The sequence below is a fragment of the Salvia splendens genome, chromosome 19 (genome assembly GCF_004379255.2).
Source record: "Salvia splendens isolate huo1 chromosome 19, SspV2, whole genome shotgun sequence".
In the NCBI taxonomy this organism is placed as follows: Eukaryota; Viridiplantae; Streptophyta; class Magnoliopsida; order Lamiales; family Lamiaceae; genus Salvia; species Salvia splendens.
In genome coordinates this window covers 1,631,814-1,650,908 of record NC_056050.1, presented here as the reverse complement: position 1 = coordinate 1,650,908, position 19,095 = coordinate 1,631,814, and the positions used below count along the sequence as shown (strand labels likewise).

Below are 19,095 nucleotides of genomic sequence, written 5' to 3'. Positions count from 1 at the left end.
CAGCCTTTAAAGATCAATATACCTCAGTAATATTTATAAGAGACAAAACGCACATAGAGACTAAACGCACATAAAGACAAATAAAAAAGACGAAAAAGAATTTAAACTTTTATAAAATGACCAGCATAAAGGACAAATAGAAACATGAAAGCACATATCCCTAGGACCGAACTAGATACAAGACTGACCGGACCTTGTCTCTTACAAATGGAACTTCTTGAGGTTGGAAATATGCCATGTTCGGGGTACTTGTTCTCCTGACATGTGAGTCAATTTATAAGACCCTTTTCCCAGGACTTCTGACACCCGATACGGACCTTCCCATGTGGGTTCAAGTTTGCCCAGCTTTTCTGCTCGGCTTACTTCATTGTTTCTCAATACGAGATCTCCCACTTGAAACTGCAGCTTTTTCACCCTTTGGTTATAATACCGGGTTACTTGCTCCTTGTACTTGGCTGCTTTTATGCAGGCCAGTTCTCTTCTTTCTTCGGCAAGATCTAGTTCGGCTCTCAGTCCGTCATCATTCAGTTCTGTTGAGAAATTGAGTGTTCGGGGGCTGGGTATGCCGATCTCAACCGAAATTACGGCTTCAGTGCCGTACACTAGACTGTACGGAGTTTCACCGTTGGAGGTTTTTGGTGTAGTTCGGTAAGACCATAGGACTTGAGGAAGATTTTCTACCCATTGTCCTTTGGCTTGTTCTAACCGAGCTTTTAATCCTTTCACCAAAATACGGTTTGTTACTTCCGTTTGTCCGTTTGCTTGTGGGTGAGAGACCGAAGTGAACCGCTGTTGAATATTCAACTCTTGGCACCAATTCTTGAATGTCTTGTCGGTGAACTGAGTCCCATTATCCGAAATGAGGATATGGGGTATGCCAAATCGGCAAACTATGTTCTTCCAAACAAAATCCAATGCCTTCGAGCTCGTTATCGTAGCTAATGGTTCAGCCTCCACCCACTTTGTGAAGTAGTCCACGGCAACGATCAAGAATTTCATTTGCCGAGGAGCTTGTGGTAGTGGTCCTACTATGTCTATGCCCCATTGCATAAAAGGCCAAGGGCTTTGCATAGCACATAGATCGGTCTGCGGCATCCTTGGGATATTTGCATGGATTTGGCACTTCGTACATTTCTTAACGAGCTGTACTGCTTCTTGTACCATAGTTGGCCAATAATATCCCCATCTCAGAACTTTTTTAGCTAAAGCTCTAGCTCCGATGTGGCTGCCGCACGATCCTTCATGAACTTCTCTAAGGATGTAGTCCGTCTCTTCTGGTCCTACACATCGCAATAACAGTTGAAGGTAGGACTTTCTATATAGGACTCCTTCATGAAGTTCATACCGAAGTGCTCGGCATGTGATTTTCCGAGCTTCTCTCTTATCCTCGGGCAGTTGTCCTTGATCTAGATACTTTGATATTGGCGTCATCCAGTTCGGCGAGCTGGTTACTGAAAGTACCTCAGCATCATCAATGCTTCTGTGCGGTAATTCCTCCACTTTTGAGCTCGGATATGAGGCCAACTTGCTTAAAGTATCTGCTCGGCCATTTTCCGCTCTGGGAATGCGGATTATCCGAAAATAAGAGAAACTTCGGCTAATGCTTTGCGCTTTGTCCAAGTATTTTTTCATCCTTTCATCTCGGGCTTCACTTGTACCCAACATGTGATTCACTATGACTTGTGAATCACAATGGATTTTGAGAGATTTGATAAATAGACTTTGCGCTAACCGAAGTCCGGCAAGAAGGGCTTCGTATTCGGCTTCGTTATTAGTGGTTGGGAATAAGAACCGAAGTGAATAAGTTACCTCGTGTCCGTCGGGAGCGATAAGTAGAATACCAGCTCCACTTCCCGTCTTATTCGAAGCTCCATCTACGAATCCAATCCAACAGTCCGGCGGCTCTACTTCGGGTTCCTGGGGCTGTGTTGGTTCATCATTGGTAGGGCTTTTCTGTTCGGCAATAATAGGGATTGCTTGATCGAACTTTGCCTCTACCAGAAAATCTGCCAAGGCTTGTCCCTTGATGGCTTTCCGAGGTAGATATTCTATTGAATGTTCTCCCAACTCTATGGCCCACTTGGCAATTCTGCCTGATGCTTCAGGCTTAGTCAAAACTTGCCGAAGTGGAAGATCGGTTAAGACGCATACCTTGTGAGCATAGAAATATGGCCGCAGTCTCCTTGCTGCATTTACTAATGCCAGAGCAATTTTTTCCAGGGGTTGATACCTTGTTTCGGGACCTCTTAATGCTCGGCTTGTAAAGTAGATGGGACGCTGCTTTAGGCCTTCTTCTCGTACAAGTACCGCGCTAATGGTTTGATCTGATGCCGCTAAATATAAGAATATCACTTCGGCATCTGTTGGAGCAGAGAGAATAGGGAGTTCGGCTAAATAACTTTTGAGTTCGTCAAAAGCCTTTTTCTGTTCGGCTCCCCACTCAAACTTTGGTGCCTTCTTCAAAACATTGAAGAACGGCAGTTGCTTTTCGGCTGCTTGGGAAAGGAATCTATTCAGTGCGGCTAGACATCCAGTTAGCCTTTGCACATCATGTATGGACTTCGGCATTGCCATGTTCTGAACAACTTGAACCTTTAGGGGATTTGCCTTGAGTCCGTCCTTTGAAACCCAACAACCCAGAAACTTTCCCGAATCTACCAAAAAGGTACATTTTTGGGGATTGAGTTTGAGGTTGGCTTTTTTGAGCACGTCGAGAGTTGATTTGAGATTGTCTTCGTAATCCGAAGTGCTTCTACTTTTAATAACTATGTCGTCAACATAGACTTCAACCTCTTTTCCGATCAGGTGCCGAAATAGCTTGTCTACCATCCTTTGATATGTGGCTCCGGCATTCTTTAAACCGAATGGCATCTTTTTATAAGCAAAAATGCCGAAGTCAGTAATGAAAGCCGTTTTTGAAGCATCATTCTCATCCATTAAAACTTGGTGGTATCCTTTATACAAATCAAGAAAACAAAAAATTTCGAAGCCTATCAAAGCTTCTACTTTTTTATCTATGTTCGGAAGGGGGTAGCAATCTTTAGGACAGTGCTTATTTAGATCGGTAAAATCTATGCACATCCGCCATCCTCCTTCTTTTTTCTTGATCATCACAGGATTGGCCACCCAAGAAGGATATTTTACTTCAAATAATACATCCGCTTTCAGTAATTGGCGGACTTCGTCATGGATGACTTGATTTCTTTCTGCCGCAAAGAGTCTTTGCTTCTGTTTTATAGGCCGGACTGAGGGATCAATATTTAACCGATGTGTAATTACCTCGGAAGACACTCCGGTCATGTCCAACGGAGACCACGCAAAGACATCTTTGTACTCTTTGAGGAGCTGGATGGTCTTTTCCCGGAGCAGAGGTGTTCCCGCGAAACCGATCTTGACCGTTCTGGATGGATCATCTTCGTATAACCGAACTGTCATCGAGTTCGGCTCCGGTGTGACTTCGGTCATTTCTCCTGCCTCTGACTCCGGCTGCTGTGATTGCTATGCTTGATGGTGCCGATCTGATTGCTCGGCACTTTTAAGCGCAATCTGCAAACATTCTTTTGCTCTCTTTTGATCACCTCGGATGACTGCAATCCCTCCTTTAGTGGGGATCTTGATTGTGAGGTGATAAGTAGAGCAAATGGCCCGAACTGTGTTGAGCCAGTCTCTTCCCAGGATGGTGTTATACGGGGACCGAGCTTTTACCACAAAAAACTCGATCATCGTACTGGAGCTAGTAGGCGCTCTTCCCACCGTAATCGGAAGGCTGATAGTACCTTCAGGGCGGGTGTCTTCCTGGGCGAAACTTTTCAGAGGAAGTGGGGCCGGACTGAGCCGAGCTGGATCCACTTCCAGTTTATCAAAACATTCTTTAAAAAGAATGCTAACCGACGCTCCTGTATCCACAAACACTCTGTGGATCAGTTTGTTTGCCACTCCGGCTTGAATGACAATCGCGTCTTGATGAGGAGAAATGGCCGGGACGGGATCTGCATCTGAAAACGTGATTACTTCCTCCTTCTTCAGCCTTTTATGCATAGGCTCCTCTCGATTGGCGCCTCTGCGTTCTGCTTTTAGAGACGACTTAGTCTTCCCGGCTGGGAGAGCGTCAATAGTCTGGATTACTCCGTCATATTGCGGCTCGTCATCGTCTTCGGGATCCTGTTGCCTTTTAGGATCCTGAGGAGCGCAGTTCGCACCTCTCTGTTTCTTATTCTTCTTCGGCAGCTTGCTTTGGTATTTTTTTAACGTCCCTGCTTTCACAAGAACATCAATACCTGCTGCCAAATTTCGGCACTCCTCGGTATCGTGACCGTGGTCTTGATGGTAGGAGCAGTACGTATCCTGACTTCGGCGCGTGGCTGATTTCGTCATCCGCTTTGGTTTTTCGAACATATCAGAATGCAGTTCGAAAATTTCCGCTCTCGACTTGTTCAATGGTACGAACTGAGCGGGCGGTTTCTCAAGATCGAGACGTGGTCCCAATCTGCCTTGTACCGGTGCCCTTTGAATTCTTTCAAAAGGAGTTCGGCGAGGAAGCCCCTGATCGCTATGATCGGGCTTCTTTTTGTCTCCTCTGGATGAGCTGTCTAAAGACCGTTTTCGACGGTCTGCCTCATCGGCACGAGAAAACTGGTCCGCAATGTCCCACATCTCTTGAGCTGTTTGCGGACTGCACTCAACGAGCTTTCTGTAGAGAGCTCCGGGCAGAATTCCATTTTGGAATGCCGAAATGACAAGTAGATCATTGAGATCATCTACTTGTAGGCATTCCTTGTGGAATCTCGTCATGAAGTCGCTAATTTTTTCATCGCGACCTTGACGTATAGAAAGCAGCTGAGCCGAAGTGATTCGGGCTTCCGCTTTCTGGAAGAATCTTCTGTGAAAAGCATCCATTAGATCTCTGTAAGATCTAATGCTCCCTTGAGGGAGGCTGTCAAACCACCTTCTTGCGTTCCCGATAAGCAGCTCGGGGAACAGCTTACACATGTGAACCTCATTGAGACCTTGGTTCGCCATATTATACTGATAGCGTCCCAGGAAATCATGAGGATCCACTAACCCGTCATAAGTCATTGACGGAGTTCGGTAATTCTGTGGCAATGGAGTCCGGGTGATATCATCCGAAAATGGAGTCTTCAGCGCTCCATACATAGCGAATCCGACATCTCTCCGGTATGGTGGAGATGGAGTTCTCCTGTGATTTCGGTAACAAGGAGGAGAAGGAACATGTCGGTGGTGAGGATTCTTTCTCCTGGAAGGTGCGACACTACTGCGGTAGTGACTTTCATGTCTGGAGGGGGAGGGAGAATCCGCTGTTTTCTTCTCCGGCTTCTGGCTCTTTTGCAGGAATGTTTGGAACTCATCCTGCTTCTCAGCCAAGAACAACTTGACAGCCTCATTCAAAGCGAGCTGCTGGGGAGGCTCGGTGCGATGACTTTTTGAGTGGTTTGTTCCTTCACCGTGAGAACTGGAGGCAGATTTCTCCCGAGGCTGTTTTCCAGACCTATGGACTGGACTAGCTTCCTCACCTTCATCACGGACGGAAGTACGGGTATTATGTGATCTGGTATGCATTTTTTTTTTTTGGTGGAAAAGGATAAAAAACTCGCTTTTATCACAGTTTTGGTTCTCTGTTTCCCACAGACGGCGCCAGTGATGATGTGGCGAATTTTTGATGGGAATAAATGCAAGTAATAAATGATCACAACACGGAAAATTACGTGGTTCGATTTACTGAGGTAAATCTACGTCCACGGGAAGAAGAGAGGGCAAATTTGTATTGCTTGGTCTCGTTTACAGATTACAACACTGATTTGCTATACGATTCAGGATCTAGAGAGCTTAACCCCTGTCTATCTGATCTAGGTTCTATTTATACATTGAACTAAGATCGTGGTTTGCAGCACCACTCACTAGATCGTGGATGGTTGATAACTGCTTAACACCACTAAATAGATCGTGGGTGTAATGGAGGTCGTGGAGCTCCTGCATGGGTCCACTATCTCCTTGTTCGGTCGAACACTGAGACCGAACTGCTGAACTTTGCCGATTAGCTTTTGCCGATCTGAGAGTAGAGCTTGATTGGTTCTTTTGCCGATCTGAGAGTAGAGCTTGATTGGTTGGCTTTTACCGAGCTGTAGGCTGCGACCGAACTCTTTGGTTGTGCCGAACCGAACTCTTTGGTCATGCCGAACTGATACTCTTTCTTGGGTTTTGAGAGTAGAGCTTGATTGGTTGGCTTTTACCGAGCTGTAGGCTGCGACCGAACTCTTTGGTTGTGCCGAACCGAACTCTTTGGTCATGCCGAACTGATACTCTTTCTTGGGTTTTGGGCTGATAGGCCGTCACTGTTATTGGGCTCGCAACTAGGGTTTAGTTGTTTAGTTCGTACCCCATCAATAAGTTAAGAAATGTTAACATTTGGCAACCAACAATCGAGCTAGGAATATCGCCTGAAAACTGATTGGATGACAAATCCAAGTAGTCGATTAACTTTAAATTTTCAAGCTGAGATGACAATTGGCCAGTTAAATGGTTGGAGGAGAAGCTCAAAGCCACAAGATCTGTGAGAATCCACAGGCTAGGAGGGATGGTTGAATTCAATTGGTTGGAATCTAAGTAGATCTCTCTCAATGATTTAACTTCACCTAAACATTCAGGTATTGGGCCCACAAGCATGTTTCTATCAAGTAACAACTCTCCTAAATGATTCATTCTGCAAAGATCGTAAGGTATGGACCCTCCCAAGTGATTTTTAGGAAGATGCAGTCTTTGGAGTTGCTTCATTTTCCCCATTGTTGGTGGGATGAGTTGATACGTGCATATCCACATGAGATCCCCATATCTTTATTAATTAGTTTGATTTATCGTATCTTTAGGATATCTATTTCTTGCTCGTTAAGTTAGTATTAGTATTATATATAGGACTATTGTTCTTCTCTCTATTCAATCAATGAAGAAATATCATAATTCCCTATTTTACGTCTTCTTTACTTTTTACGCATAAATCCTAGTTTTGGAGCTGATCCCGGGGAAAGCCCGTGACGTCCACCATTGTTATCTTCTCGTCGTCGATCTCTCGTCGTCGATCTCTCGTCGACGTCGAAATAACACCCATGATGCTGCTGTTTGCTGCCCCGATATACTCAAGAGATGAGGACAAATTCCCAATTGAAGCGGGTAGGATGCCATTCAGTGGATTGCTTGTTACTTCCTAGTACTTCAAATGTCGACAATTAGTTAATGAAGAGAGAAATGTCAATTCCAGAGTAGGAAATTCTGCTCCACTCAAATTATTTTCCCCAAGCATAAGTGCTTCTAGGAGCTTCAATTTACCCAAAAGTAGAGAATGGATCCACTAAATGAGTTGAGATTCAAGTCCAAGATGGTAAGTTTAGAAGCATTTACAATAGTGCTTGGAATTGGGCCATTGAGTCTGTTAGAAGCTAAATAGAGCAGTTCAAGGTTGACTAATGAATTCCCCAAGTTTGATGGAAGAATACCAGAAAACTTATTGTGTGAAGCTTGTATTGTCTTCAATGTTGACATGTTGAATATGGAAGCTGGGATGGATCCATATAAAGAATTGCTGAACACATCGAAAATCTCAAGCATTGGCAGAGCGCCAATTTCTTCTGGTAATTCACCTGCCATATGTATATGGACATAAATGATGTAATAACATTGAACATATATATTTTCTTTTGCTACCAAGTTATATAACATAGAACCCAGTGCAATTTTAAGATATTTCCTCTATTTGAAAATCTAATTTTCATAACGGTAGTTATTTGCTAAAGAATTTTTGTTATCACAAAATGTTAGAAGTGCAATAGTTGTTCAGTAGGTGAAATTCATGAGGGAAATGTAATAAAGCATCCAACTTCAAGGAAGAAGAGGATAATGTATAATATACCTGTGAAATGATTGTATGCCAAATGCATCTCTCTAAGCGTGCTCGTATTTCCAATTGCACGAGGAATGTTGCCACTAAAATTGTTGTACTGTAATCCCAGCATCTCAAGATGTCTGCATTTCCAAATATTTGATGAAATACGCCCCTCAAATAGGTTTCTAGAGAGATATAATTCTCTGATATATGGCATACTGTTACACACGTCACTTGGAGCCAAACCTAAAAGTTTTTTTGTTCCAACATATTAGCGCATTGGTTTTCTAATGTTACAAGAAAAAATATATATACTCCCTCCATCCTATCCTAACAAAGTTTAGTCACCTTTTTTTCGCACTCATTTTAAAAAGATCTTAATAAATAGTTATAGTGGATACACAGTAAAGTTAAAGATAGAATAATGTAGTAAAAACTCTCCTCTACATTATTCTCACTTTTATTTTAGTATACATTCCCTTTAACTATTTATTACAATTTTTTCAAAACAAATATAAAAAAGAAGTGATTCAACTTTCTTGGGACAGAGGGAGTAATATATAACATGATATTATTACTTAAAAGATTAGAATAAAACTTGTAAATCAAAGGTAAATATTAAATAACCATGTTCCAAAAATTTTGCACCAAATACCTAATGCCAAAAGAGTTTATTTTACATTATAAGAAATACTCCCTCTCTCTGTCATTTATAATTCCATTTTAACTAGGCATGAGTTTTAAGAAATTGTTTGACTTTATGAAGAAAAAATGGGAAAATGGGTTAGTGGAATGTGAACTTCACTTTTATATATTTGTTTTATAATAGAATTTGAGTGTAATATATTATTTCAATGGTGGGTCCACCTACCTAAAATGAAAAATATCAAATAAGACTTTAAATGACGGACATCTAAAAACACAAAATGAAACTTTAAATTACGGACAGATGGAGTAAAACGGAACAATCAAGATATGACCGACTAAAAGTTTTGACATTTTATTTGAAAAACTACATACGGAGTACTTTTTTTAATGGTAACAAAAACACAGGTATACCTGGTGATAAAATAAACTAGCGAATATAAATTAAATATTTACTATCTTTGTCGCCATTCTCTAACTATTTACATTAAACTCAAATCTACTTTTAAATATATGTCACACCAAAATAATTTTACTTCAAACATTTACATAAATTGAAATTACATGGAGTACTATTTTTGAGTTTTACAATAACACCATATTAGGCCATCTGTAATTGATTTTGCGCACCAGATTTTTTTAATATTAATTGGGCCAATTCGTATAGTATCATTAACTCGTAATTCAACCCCATACTGTATAATCATATTATTTTAAATATGTAAAATTTTAATTATTTTACTACACTGCCCATTCTCATAGATACATCACTATTTATTACTGTAATTTCATACTAGTATTAACTAAACTGCTCTATAGAGACTATTTTTAATAATTCATGTGTTTTTATAATAATTTAGTCAGATAACTTAGATGGTCAATCACATTTTAGAAACAATAAATAATTTTAGGTACATATGTACTACTATAGGACTTATTTTAAAAACTAGTAATTTATATAATGTTAATGTGTATTTAATCTACAATTTTTGTAAGAATTTAAAACGAGTTTTAATATATATATGTGATCCAAAGATAAAAATAAAAAGTAATTGAAACATTATTAATAGAAAATGAGTTTATCCCATTGGAAACTTTTTTACTAAAAATAAAAATTATTTAATTTTAAGGAACTAAATAATAAAAGTGGACTACTTTCGAATAAATTACAATATACTACTATTTTTATATTTGCCATGGCTAATTCCCGCGTTACTCATAGAATATAGTATAGTAGACTAGTAGGATCCGTAGCACCATTTTTTTTTTCTGGTTCTTTTTAGTGTTTTATACATATATCTAATTGCATTCATAATACAAATCAAGAACAAAATACTTAATCAAATTAATTATTTAAAGTAATTAAATTAATTAAATATTTATTATTAAATTATTTTATACTTTTTTAGAGTTAAAACACCTACCTAAAAATATTCACTCTTTATATCATTACAAATACAATTCACAAGTTTAAACTTTTATTAAGACTATATTGATTAGTTATTAAATCAATATAAAATAATAATAATAATAACTATTATTATTATTATTATATAATCTTGTATGATTCATAATTTAGATAATTATACTATAATTATTTATTAATTACTATTAGTTTTTAGTATTATAATAATAATACTATTATAATAATTAAATATAATTGTAATTATAATTATAATTAAGTATATTTGAATGATACTAAAAATAAATAAATTATTAATTTATAACATCAAAATAATAATATTAATATTGATTAATAATAATAGTATAAAGAGTGAGGAGAATGAGAGAAAATATTATAATATCACTTTTGGTAATACTAGTTTTGTGTATGACCAAAATATCCTCTATGACACAAATAGGAAAATGTATTTATTTGGGATGAAAATTGCATTAGGTACCAAAAATGTGATTTATAGGTACCAAAATCGATATAAAGTAAAAATCAGGTACCATTTACGTGCAAAAGTGAAAGATTAGATGTAGTTCACTCTTCTTTTTAAACATTGATTTCTTAATTTATTTTATACTTTAAATTAATTTCTTTGCAATGGTTTACTTTTATGTGTTATTTTTTTCCGATGCTTAATAATAATACAATATTCTGATTTTCTTCTACATGGACGTAGGAGTAATAAATATTACTTTCTCTGTCCAATTAAGACGATCTCACTTTTCTGTTTAGTTTGTTCCAAATAAGAAGTGGGCCCTATGGACGTTATGCCCGGAATTGATTATATGGGCATGATGGTCAAGATGATGACAGAGCTCATGAATGAGATGAAAGGGATCCAAGCCCAAATATATGCAAGTCAATATGCCCACTATGAGGAATTGAATGAGTTAAATGGGTATTGCTTCTATATGTGAGAAGGTCCGACCCACAAGGCCTCCCACTTCTAAGAGTGATCCAATACATCTTCATGTCCCGGAGGGAAACAACTTGAAGGAGGTGAACTATGAATGATATGACGAGGAGGATGGAGTGGTTTAGGGCAAGGAGAAAAGTGTGGATCCTCCTATGACATATTTTAGTGGGGAGGAAGACGACGAGGAGTTGAAGGCGTTAGTGGTGCTTAGGACGCTTAATGTGCAACCCGATCTTGAGGAGCATAAGGAGCAATGTTGCAACATTTTTCACATGAATTGTAAAGTGAGAACCAAGACTTGTTTGGTGATCATTGATGGAGTTAGTTGTGCTAATGTAGTGAATGAATAATTGGTGGCTAAGTTGGGGTTGAAACCTATCAAACATCCTAAGCTTTACAAGCTTCAATGGCTAGGAATGATGGGGAGCTAAATGTTGGAAATATTGTAGCCTTTACACGGACAAACTCTTGCTATTACAAAAGAACCAAAAACTAGAAGGTAAATAAAACAAAGTAAATACAATAAAAGGAACAAGATGCAAACTATAGTCTTCTTCAAGTCGAGTCGAGGTATCCCTCTCTCCGCAAGACGAGATACGCCCCGGCTAGTGCTCACGGATTGGCGCAACATCCCCAAAGATGAAACGACTTTCCTCCTACCGAGTTGAAGCACCTCAAACTCGTAGGCTTCGGCGAACTTGAATTGGAGGCTAGAACCAAGCAATGCAATGCTCCTAAGATGCACACTAGAATGCTTGAGAGCTAGAGAGAAGAGAGAATGATTTGTTGGTATATTTTCCATCTACAACTCCATGCCTTATATAGGCTAGAGATGGAGACATGAAAGATCAAGATATTAAGACACTACAAAAAGAAATTGAGGGTTACACAAGGTGAAAGGCCAAAGGACTTAGCCATATGAAAGGCCAAAAGTCTTGCCTTTATCACACGTTTTTTCCAACAATCCCCCACATTGGTTAGAGCGCTGCAAGCTCAAACCAACACCAGACACAAATGCATGTATGCAGACTCTTTGCTCAGTTCTCGAGAAACAATACTATATTTGGAGAGGTAACTTGTGATTTTGAACCTTCCATAGTCAACACTATCGGACATACCGGCGGGCTAGTGGACGCGATGCCTTGAACTATTCCTCCTTGGTGTATGCCTAGTCAATAGCATCAACACAGTATTGTCTCAACTCCACCAGTTCTCACGTTTGTGTCCGTTTCGAACACCTCTTTGGAATTCATAAGTGACTCACACACACGAAGTGGCCTCACTTCTCACTTACATAGGTGATTCTTTCATGAGTATCCTGCCATACTGCATCTCCTTGAGATTTCAAGAATCATTAAAAGTCAAAGGACTTAACCTCTTACCACGTGCAGGTTACAACACTCAATGCTTTCAAAAGAATGTGCGAAGATTAAAATCTTCTGAGTGTTACAGCTAGATTTGTATAGCTTCGTTTTCCCATTGAACCAATCCCATGGGATCTCCAATCGTATGGTTGGGTTACCACTATACTCATCTTTTAAGATGTGGTTTTCAGTCCCATTCCTTTTAGCAATTTGTGCATTTGATCACGGTTTAAACCTTTCGTTAACGGATCCGCTAAGTTATCCACTGACTTTACATAGTCAACTGAGATAATGCCACTTGTGATCAACTGCCTTACGGTATTATGTTGCCGACGAATATGTCGAGACTTACCATTATAAAAGCCACTTTGTGCTCTACCTATAGCTGCTTTGCTATCACAATGTATCAATACTGCGGGCACTGACTTCTTCCAACATGGAATACATTCTAGGAAATTTCTGAGCCACTCGACTTCTTCCCCTGCTTTATCAAATGCGATAAACTCAGATTCCATGGTGACATCTGTTTCGTTGATTTCCACGAGACAACACCACCCCCTACAGTGAACACATACCCACTTGTCGAAAATGAGTCTTTTGAATCAGATATCCAATTTGCATCACAGTACCCTTTAAGTACTTGGGGATATCTTGTGTAATGCAACCCAAAGTTAATAGTATACTTCAAGTATCTCAAAACTCTACATTGAGCTTTCCAATATTCTTTGCTTGGGTTGCTCGTAAATCGGCTCAACTTGTTTACAGGACAAGCAAGATCATGTCGAGTACAGTTTATGATAAACATCAAACTTCCTATGACCTTTGCATACTCTTCTTGAGCAATAGAATCACCCATATTCTTGCTCAAGTGGACATTGAGCTCCAAATGAGTCTTTGCTGGCTTATAATCAAACGAGTTGAATTTCTTAAGCATTTTCTCAACATAATGAGATTATGTTACGACAATTTCCTCGGGATTCCTTTCAATCTTGATTCCGAGAATCACATCAGCTAGACCCATGTCTTTTATGTCAAAGTTCCTTTTCAACATTGATTTTTTCTGGTTGAAAATTCTGCTATTGCTGCCCATAATCAACATATCGTCTACATAAAGACACACAATAAAAAATCCATTATCTGTGTTCTTAATGTAAACACACTTGTCACACATATTGATAGTGAATCCATTTGCCAACATCACGTTGTCAAATTTCAAATGTCATTGTAACGGTGCTTGCTTCAACCCAAATAATGACTTTACCAGTTTGCATACTTTACGCTCTTGCCCAGACACCACAAACCCTTCGGGTTGTTCCATATATATTTCTTCTTCCGGATCACCATTCAGAAACTCAGTTTTCACATCCATTTGGTGAATCTCGAGATTGTGCAAAGCAGCAATCGCAAGAAGCACCCGAATGGAAGTGATTCTCGTAACAGGTGAATAGGTATAAAAAAGTCATGCCCTTCTTTCTGCCTTGGACAACTAGGCGAGCTTTGTACTTATCTATAGTACCATTGGGCTTATATTTCCTTTTCAGAATCCACTTGCACCCTAAAGCCTTACAGCCTTCAGGCAAGTCTACTAACACCCAAGTGTTATTTCTCATGATGGATTCAATTTCACTGTTGATAGCTTCTTGCCACCACGCTGCGTCTGGGCCAGACAAAGCTTCCGCCAATGACTTTGGTTCACTATCCAACATGAAAGTTATGAAGTCTGGACCAAAAGTCTTAGCAACTCTAACTCTTTTACCACGTCTTAGTTCTTCATTCTCAGGACTTGACCTCGTTTCTTTTAGAGAATTAGAACTAGTGGCTTCATCCACCATTCTATTACTAGAACGATCATCTTGCTTCTTGCAAGGAAACACATTCTCTAAGAATACAACATTCCTAGATTCAATTATGGTTCCTTCAGCTACATCATGTATAGCTGACTTGTGAACTAAAAAGCGACATGCGCTGCTGTTCAATGCATATCCAATAAAGATACAATCGACTGTTTTAGGGCCAATTGCAACTTGTTTTGGAGGCGGCACTTGTACCTTTGCTAAACACCCGCACACTTTGAAGTATGTATATGAAGGTTTCTTTCCCTTCCACAATTCATAAGGAGTCACATCCCTATTTTTGAGTGGAATTTTGTTTAGGATATGATTCGTTGTTAACACATCCTCCCCCACATGTTTTGGGATAAACCAGAATTAATCAACAGAGCATTCATCATCTCTTTAAGTGTTCGATTTTTTTCGTTCAGCAACTCCATTTGACTGGGGAGAATATGGAGCCGTTGTTTGGTGAATTATACCACTTGCATGACATAATTCTGCAAACGGGGCTACATACTCATCACCTCTATAACTTCGAACACACTTAATTCGACAATTAAGTTGATTTTCGGTTTCATTTTTGAAGTCTTTAAACGCTTCAATTGCCTCATCTTTACTTCTTAATAAGTAAAGGTAACAATACATTGTGCAATCATCTATAAATGCAATGAAGTACTTTTTACCACCTCTAGTTTGCATAAATTTTAAATCACATACGTCTGTATGGATTAACTCTAGAGGTTTTGTGTTCCATTCTACCGAGCGAAACGGTAGCTTGGTCATTTTTGCTTCAACACAGACTTCACATTTCTTTTGTGAGTTAAACTCATGAACTTTTAGTAAATCAAGATTCACTAATTTTTTTATAGCATTTAGATTTACATGTCCTAATCTACAATGCCATAAATCGGAGCACTCAAGCAAATAAGAGGATGCGTCATCTTCCTTATTGCTTGTTCCTTTTCCACGGTGAATGACCGTAACATTCATCTTAAAAAGCCCATTCACTAGGTGACCTTCACCTATGAACTTTCCATACTTGGTCAATATAACCTTTTCACACTCAAATTCTAGTGAAAATCCATGATTTACTAGAAGTCAGCCTAACACCAAATTATTTCGGATGTTTTAGGGACATGCCACACGTCCTTAAGGGTAACAACCTTTCCAGATCCTAATTTTAGGAACACATTACCCACACCAACCACCTCAGAAGAGGCTTGGTTTCCCATGCATACTTTTCTACCTCCAACAGATTTGTAAGTAGAAAAAACGCTTCTCTCGGAGCACACATGACATGTTGCACCCATATCAACAAATCATTCATTTGGATTGTTACCATGGTTCACGTCGGAGACCATTGCGACCACCTCGTGATCTTTGTTGTTTATAACAACACGTTTAAATAATTTGCACAATATTGTCTTCGTTAATAAGTACACAATTATATTGAACCATATGTGCATTGGTATATTCAATAACCTATGCATCCCAATTATTACTACTAAGTCTAAATTGGTCTTGCTTGTCAAATGACAAACGATAAACATCATTCTCAAGAGAATAGATCTCAAGGAATTAACCATTCCATAGCGCATCGACATGATTTCAGCAAGAGTACAATATCTCGTCTTGCGATTGTTGGAAATATTGTAGCCTTTACACGGGCAAACTCTTGCTATTACAAAAGAACCAAAAACTAGAAGGTAAATAAAACAAAGTAAATACAATAAAAGGAACAAGATGCAAACTATAGTCTTCTTCAAGTCGAGTCGAGGTATCCCTCTCTCCGCAAGATGAGATACGCCCCGGCTAGTGCTCACGGATTGGCGCAATGTCCCCAAAGATGAAACGACTTTCCTCCTACCGAGTTGAAGCACCTCAAACTCGTAGGCTCCGGCGAACTTGAATTGGAGGCTAGAACCGAGCAATGCAATGCTCCTAAGATGCACACTAGAACCCTTGAGAGTTAGAGAGAAGAGAGAATGATTTGTTGGTATATTTTCCATCTACAATTCCATGCCTTATATAGGCTGGAGATGGAGACATGAAAGATCAAGATATTAAGACACTACATAAAGAAATTGGGGGTTACACAAGGTGAAAGGCCAAAGGACTTAGCCATATGAAAGCCCAAAAATCTTGCCTTTATCACACGTTTTTCCCAACACTAAAGGTGAAAGCTCAATGTCTAGTCCCAAGCTTCAATGGCTAGAGATGCCGATGAGCTAAAGGTGAAAGCTCAATGTCTAGTCCCGTTGAAGAATGAAGTATTTGAGGATGATGTTTTGTGTGACATAATTCCTATGACGACTTGTCATATCTTTTTGGAAGGCTGTGGGAGTTTGATAGGAAGGTATACAAAAATGGTTATACTAATGTTTATTTCTATATGCTCAATGGATTGAAGGTACGGTCGAAGCCTCATCAACATCTACAAAGGGAAAGAGAGAGAGATATAGAAAAAAGACTAGTGGGTGAGTGTGAGCTAAAAAAACCAAGTGAGAGTGGAGGTGGTGAGAGCAAAACAAAAACCCCCCAAAAGAGAAAAATCACAAGGACGGGATGGAAAAATTGCTTGTTAGCTAGTCCATCTGACCTTGAGTGGACACTAAATATCCAACTCCCCATAATCCTCATGGTCCGCAAAGATTTATGCTTATCTATTAACATTAACTCTTGTCCTTTGTTGATTATAAGTGTTTTGCAAGATTTTCAAGATGTGTTTTTGGAGGAGCTCCCAAGTGCATTACCACCTGTGAGAGGAATAGAGCATCAAATTAACTTTATGTCGGGGTTTTCACTTTCAAATCGGGCAGCATACAAGGCAAACCCAAAGGAGACTCAAGAGTTACAAAAGCAAGTCGAGGAACTCCTTGCCAAATGTTTGATTCGTGAGTCCTTATTCCCTTGTGCCGTCCCCGCCATATTGGTCCCCAAAAAGGATTGTAGTTGCATATGTATGTGGATTGTAGAGCTATCAATAAGATCACGATAAATATAGGCACCCTATTCCTAGGTTGGATGATATGCTTGAGGATTTATGTGGCTCAATGTGCTTTTCCAAGATTGATTTAGGGAACTCGTTAAGGGACATTGGGAGGCCACTAACACGAGCCATAGTAAGGAGGAAGCAAGAGGAGGTATCCGCGCTCGTGAAGGAGCTCGTGGACGAGGAAGGAACACTGATGGGATGTGAGGAAGGAGCATGGAGGGGATGTGAGGAAGGAGTCTGGGTCATCACATGGCTAAAGACGAAATCAAAAGAAAGGCATGACAGTTTCGGCGAGTCGCCGAGTTGCCAGTTGGCGACTCGCAGAAACCTACGGAAATTCTAGAGACTTTCCGGCAAGTCGCGGACTTGCAACTCGGTGACTCATCGAAACCAGCGGCATGGACTTTTCGGCGTGTCGCCAACTTGCCACTCGGTGACTCGCCGAAACAGGTAGAAATTATAGAACATTTTCAGCGAGTCCCCAAGTTGCAACAATATTTTGGTCATATGTTTAAGACCAAAATTGACCTTTACGCTGTGCAATTTATAAAATTGATGTTTAAAGATAAATGAAAAAATTGATTAATCTCATGTCCAAAAGAATTATCTCCACTTTGTTGTGACCGAACCGAAGAAGTAGTTTTTATATAGAGAGATTTTATCTAACCGTAATCACACGCATGTATCTGATCGCAATTTTTATTTTGTTTTTTCGATATAATCTTCTCTCCCCTGTCTGTTTGTGTCTGTATACTGATCACTATTCAAGTCAAACTAACCATATGGTTCAGATCTGTAAATTAATAAAATAGACTTGTAACAAAATGCTCATGAAACTTGAAAGCAGTACCTGTGAACTTGTTATTATGAAGATACAACTCCTGAAGCTGCGGCAGATTGTGGAAAGTTGGGATACTTCCCGACAAATTATTGTGAGAGAAGCTCAAGGTTGTCAAGGAAGATATGTTGAAGATTGAAGATGGAATATTTCCGGTTAGAGAAGCCTCTCTAATACTTAATGTCTCCAATCTTGATAGATTCCCAATTTCTGGAGGAACCCCTGCGATCGTAATTTATCATAAAACAAAACGACACAGATGCATAAACAAATTGCATCACATAAACGCTTGGACTCTAAAATAACATAATTAAGGAATATGAGAATTTTATACCTCGAAAACCATTATTATTTCCCAAAAATAGCTCTGTAAGGAAGCTCAATCTCCCAATTTCACGTGGGATGTTTCCACTAAAATTGTTGTGGGATAACTCCAAGATCTTAAGTTTTGTACATTTCCATATATTTGGTGGAATCTGGCCTTCAAGTAGGTTATCAGAGAGAAATAATAATCTGATGATGGCCATATTATTGCACATATCACTTGGGAGCCTACCTGATAGGCTATTATTCTTAATACCAATTTCTATAAGGGAAGACTGATTGAAAATAGCATGTGGTATGGACCCGCTCAATTGATTGTGGTTCAAGTTTAGTATTTGTAACATCGGGAGATTGGAATTGTTAAACAAAGTCGCAGGAATTGTACCTAAGAAAAAGTTGGTATACAAATGGAGTTTTTTCAGTTGAGGTAACCTGCCCAACCATGGTGGTATCTCTCCGGTGAATGAATTCATTCCCACATTTATCACCTTCAAACGACGCAGTTTAGATAGGTCGAATGGTAAAATTCCTGTGAATCTGTTGGAACTGATATCCAAATATCTGAGAAACGAAAGGTTTCCGAAATAGTTCCAGCAAGATCATAGCCAGAGAGATTGAGAGCAGTGACACGGCAGTGTTTACACCGATCCAATTACAAACTGATGTATTTTGTGACCAGTTGGTGCTCAAGATAGCATTAGGATCAGAAGTGACGGAGTTTTTGAAGGAAATAAGTGCATGTTTATCAGTGAGAGAATCCAAGGAGATGGCAAAGCAATTTAGTAACAAGATTGCAAGAGCAAAGGAAAAGGTAAAAGTCTCCATTAGTTTGTTGCT

At 39.3% G+C, this 19,095-nt stretch overlaps 1 protein-coding gene across 1 annotated transcript; it reads right to left on the bottom strand.

Annotated features, from left to right (window-relative positions):
• Positions 1 to 7,272: 7,272 nt before the first annotated feature.
• Positions 7,273 to 19,095, bottom strand: LOC121779370 (LRR receptor-like serine/threonine-protein kinase RGI1). The gene is made up of 4 exons (XM_042176703.1): positions 18,269 to 19,095; positions 17,947 to 18,156; positions 7,919 to 8,137; positions 7,273 to 7,649 (listed from the first exon to the last, which is right to left on the bottom strand). Exons 1-4 carry the CDS (start codon positions 18,729 to 18,731, stop codon positions 7,330 to 7,332), a joined length of 1,212 nt encoding a protein of 403 aa, XP_042032637.1. The 5' UTR covers positions 18,732 to 19,095; the 3' UTR covers positions 7,273 to 7,329.

What these genes read in the sequence shown, in the direction of transcription:
- LOC121779370 (XM_042176703.1), bottom strand. Translation starts at nt 18,731, where the DNA reads ATGAATTCATTCACCGGAGAGATACCACCATGGTTGGGCAGGTTACCT. An exon ending in TCATAATAACAAGTTCACAG is followed by an intron (nt 8,138 to 17,946) that starts GTACTGCTTTCA and finishes AAAAACTTTTAG; the next exon opens with GTTTGGCTCCAAGTGACGTG. An exon ending in GGCATACAATCATTTCACAG is followed by an intron (nt 7,650 to 7,918) that starts GTATATTATACA and finishes TACATATGGCAG; the next exon opens with GTGAATTACCAGAAGAAATT.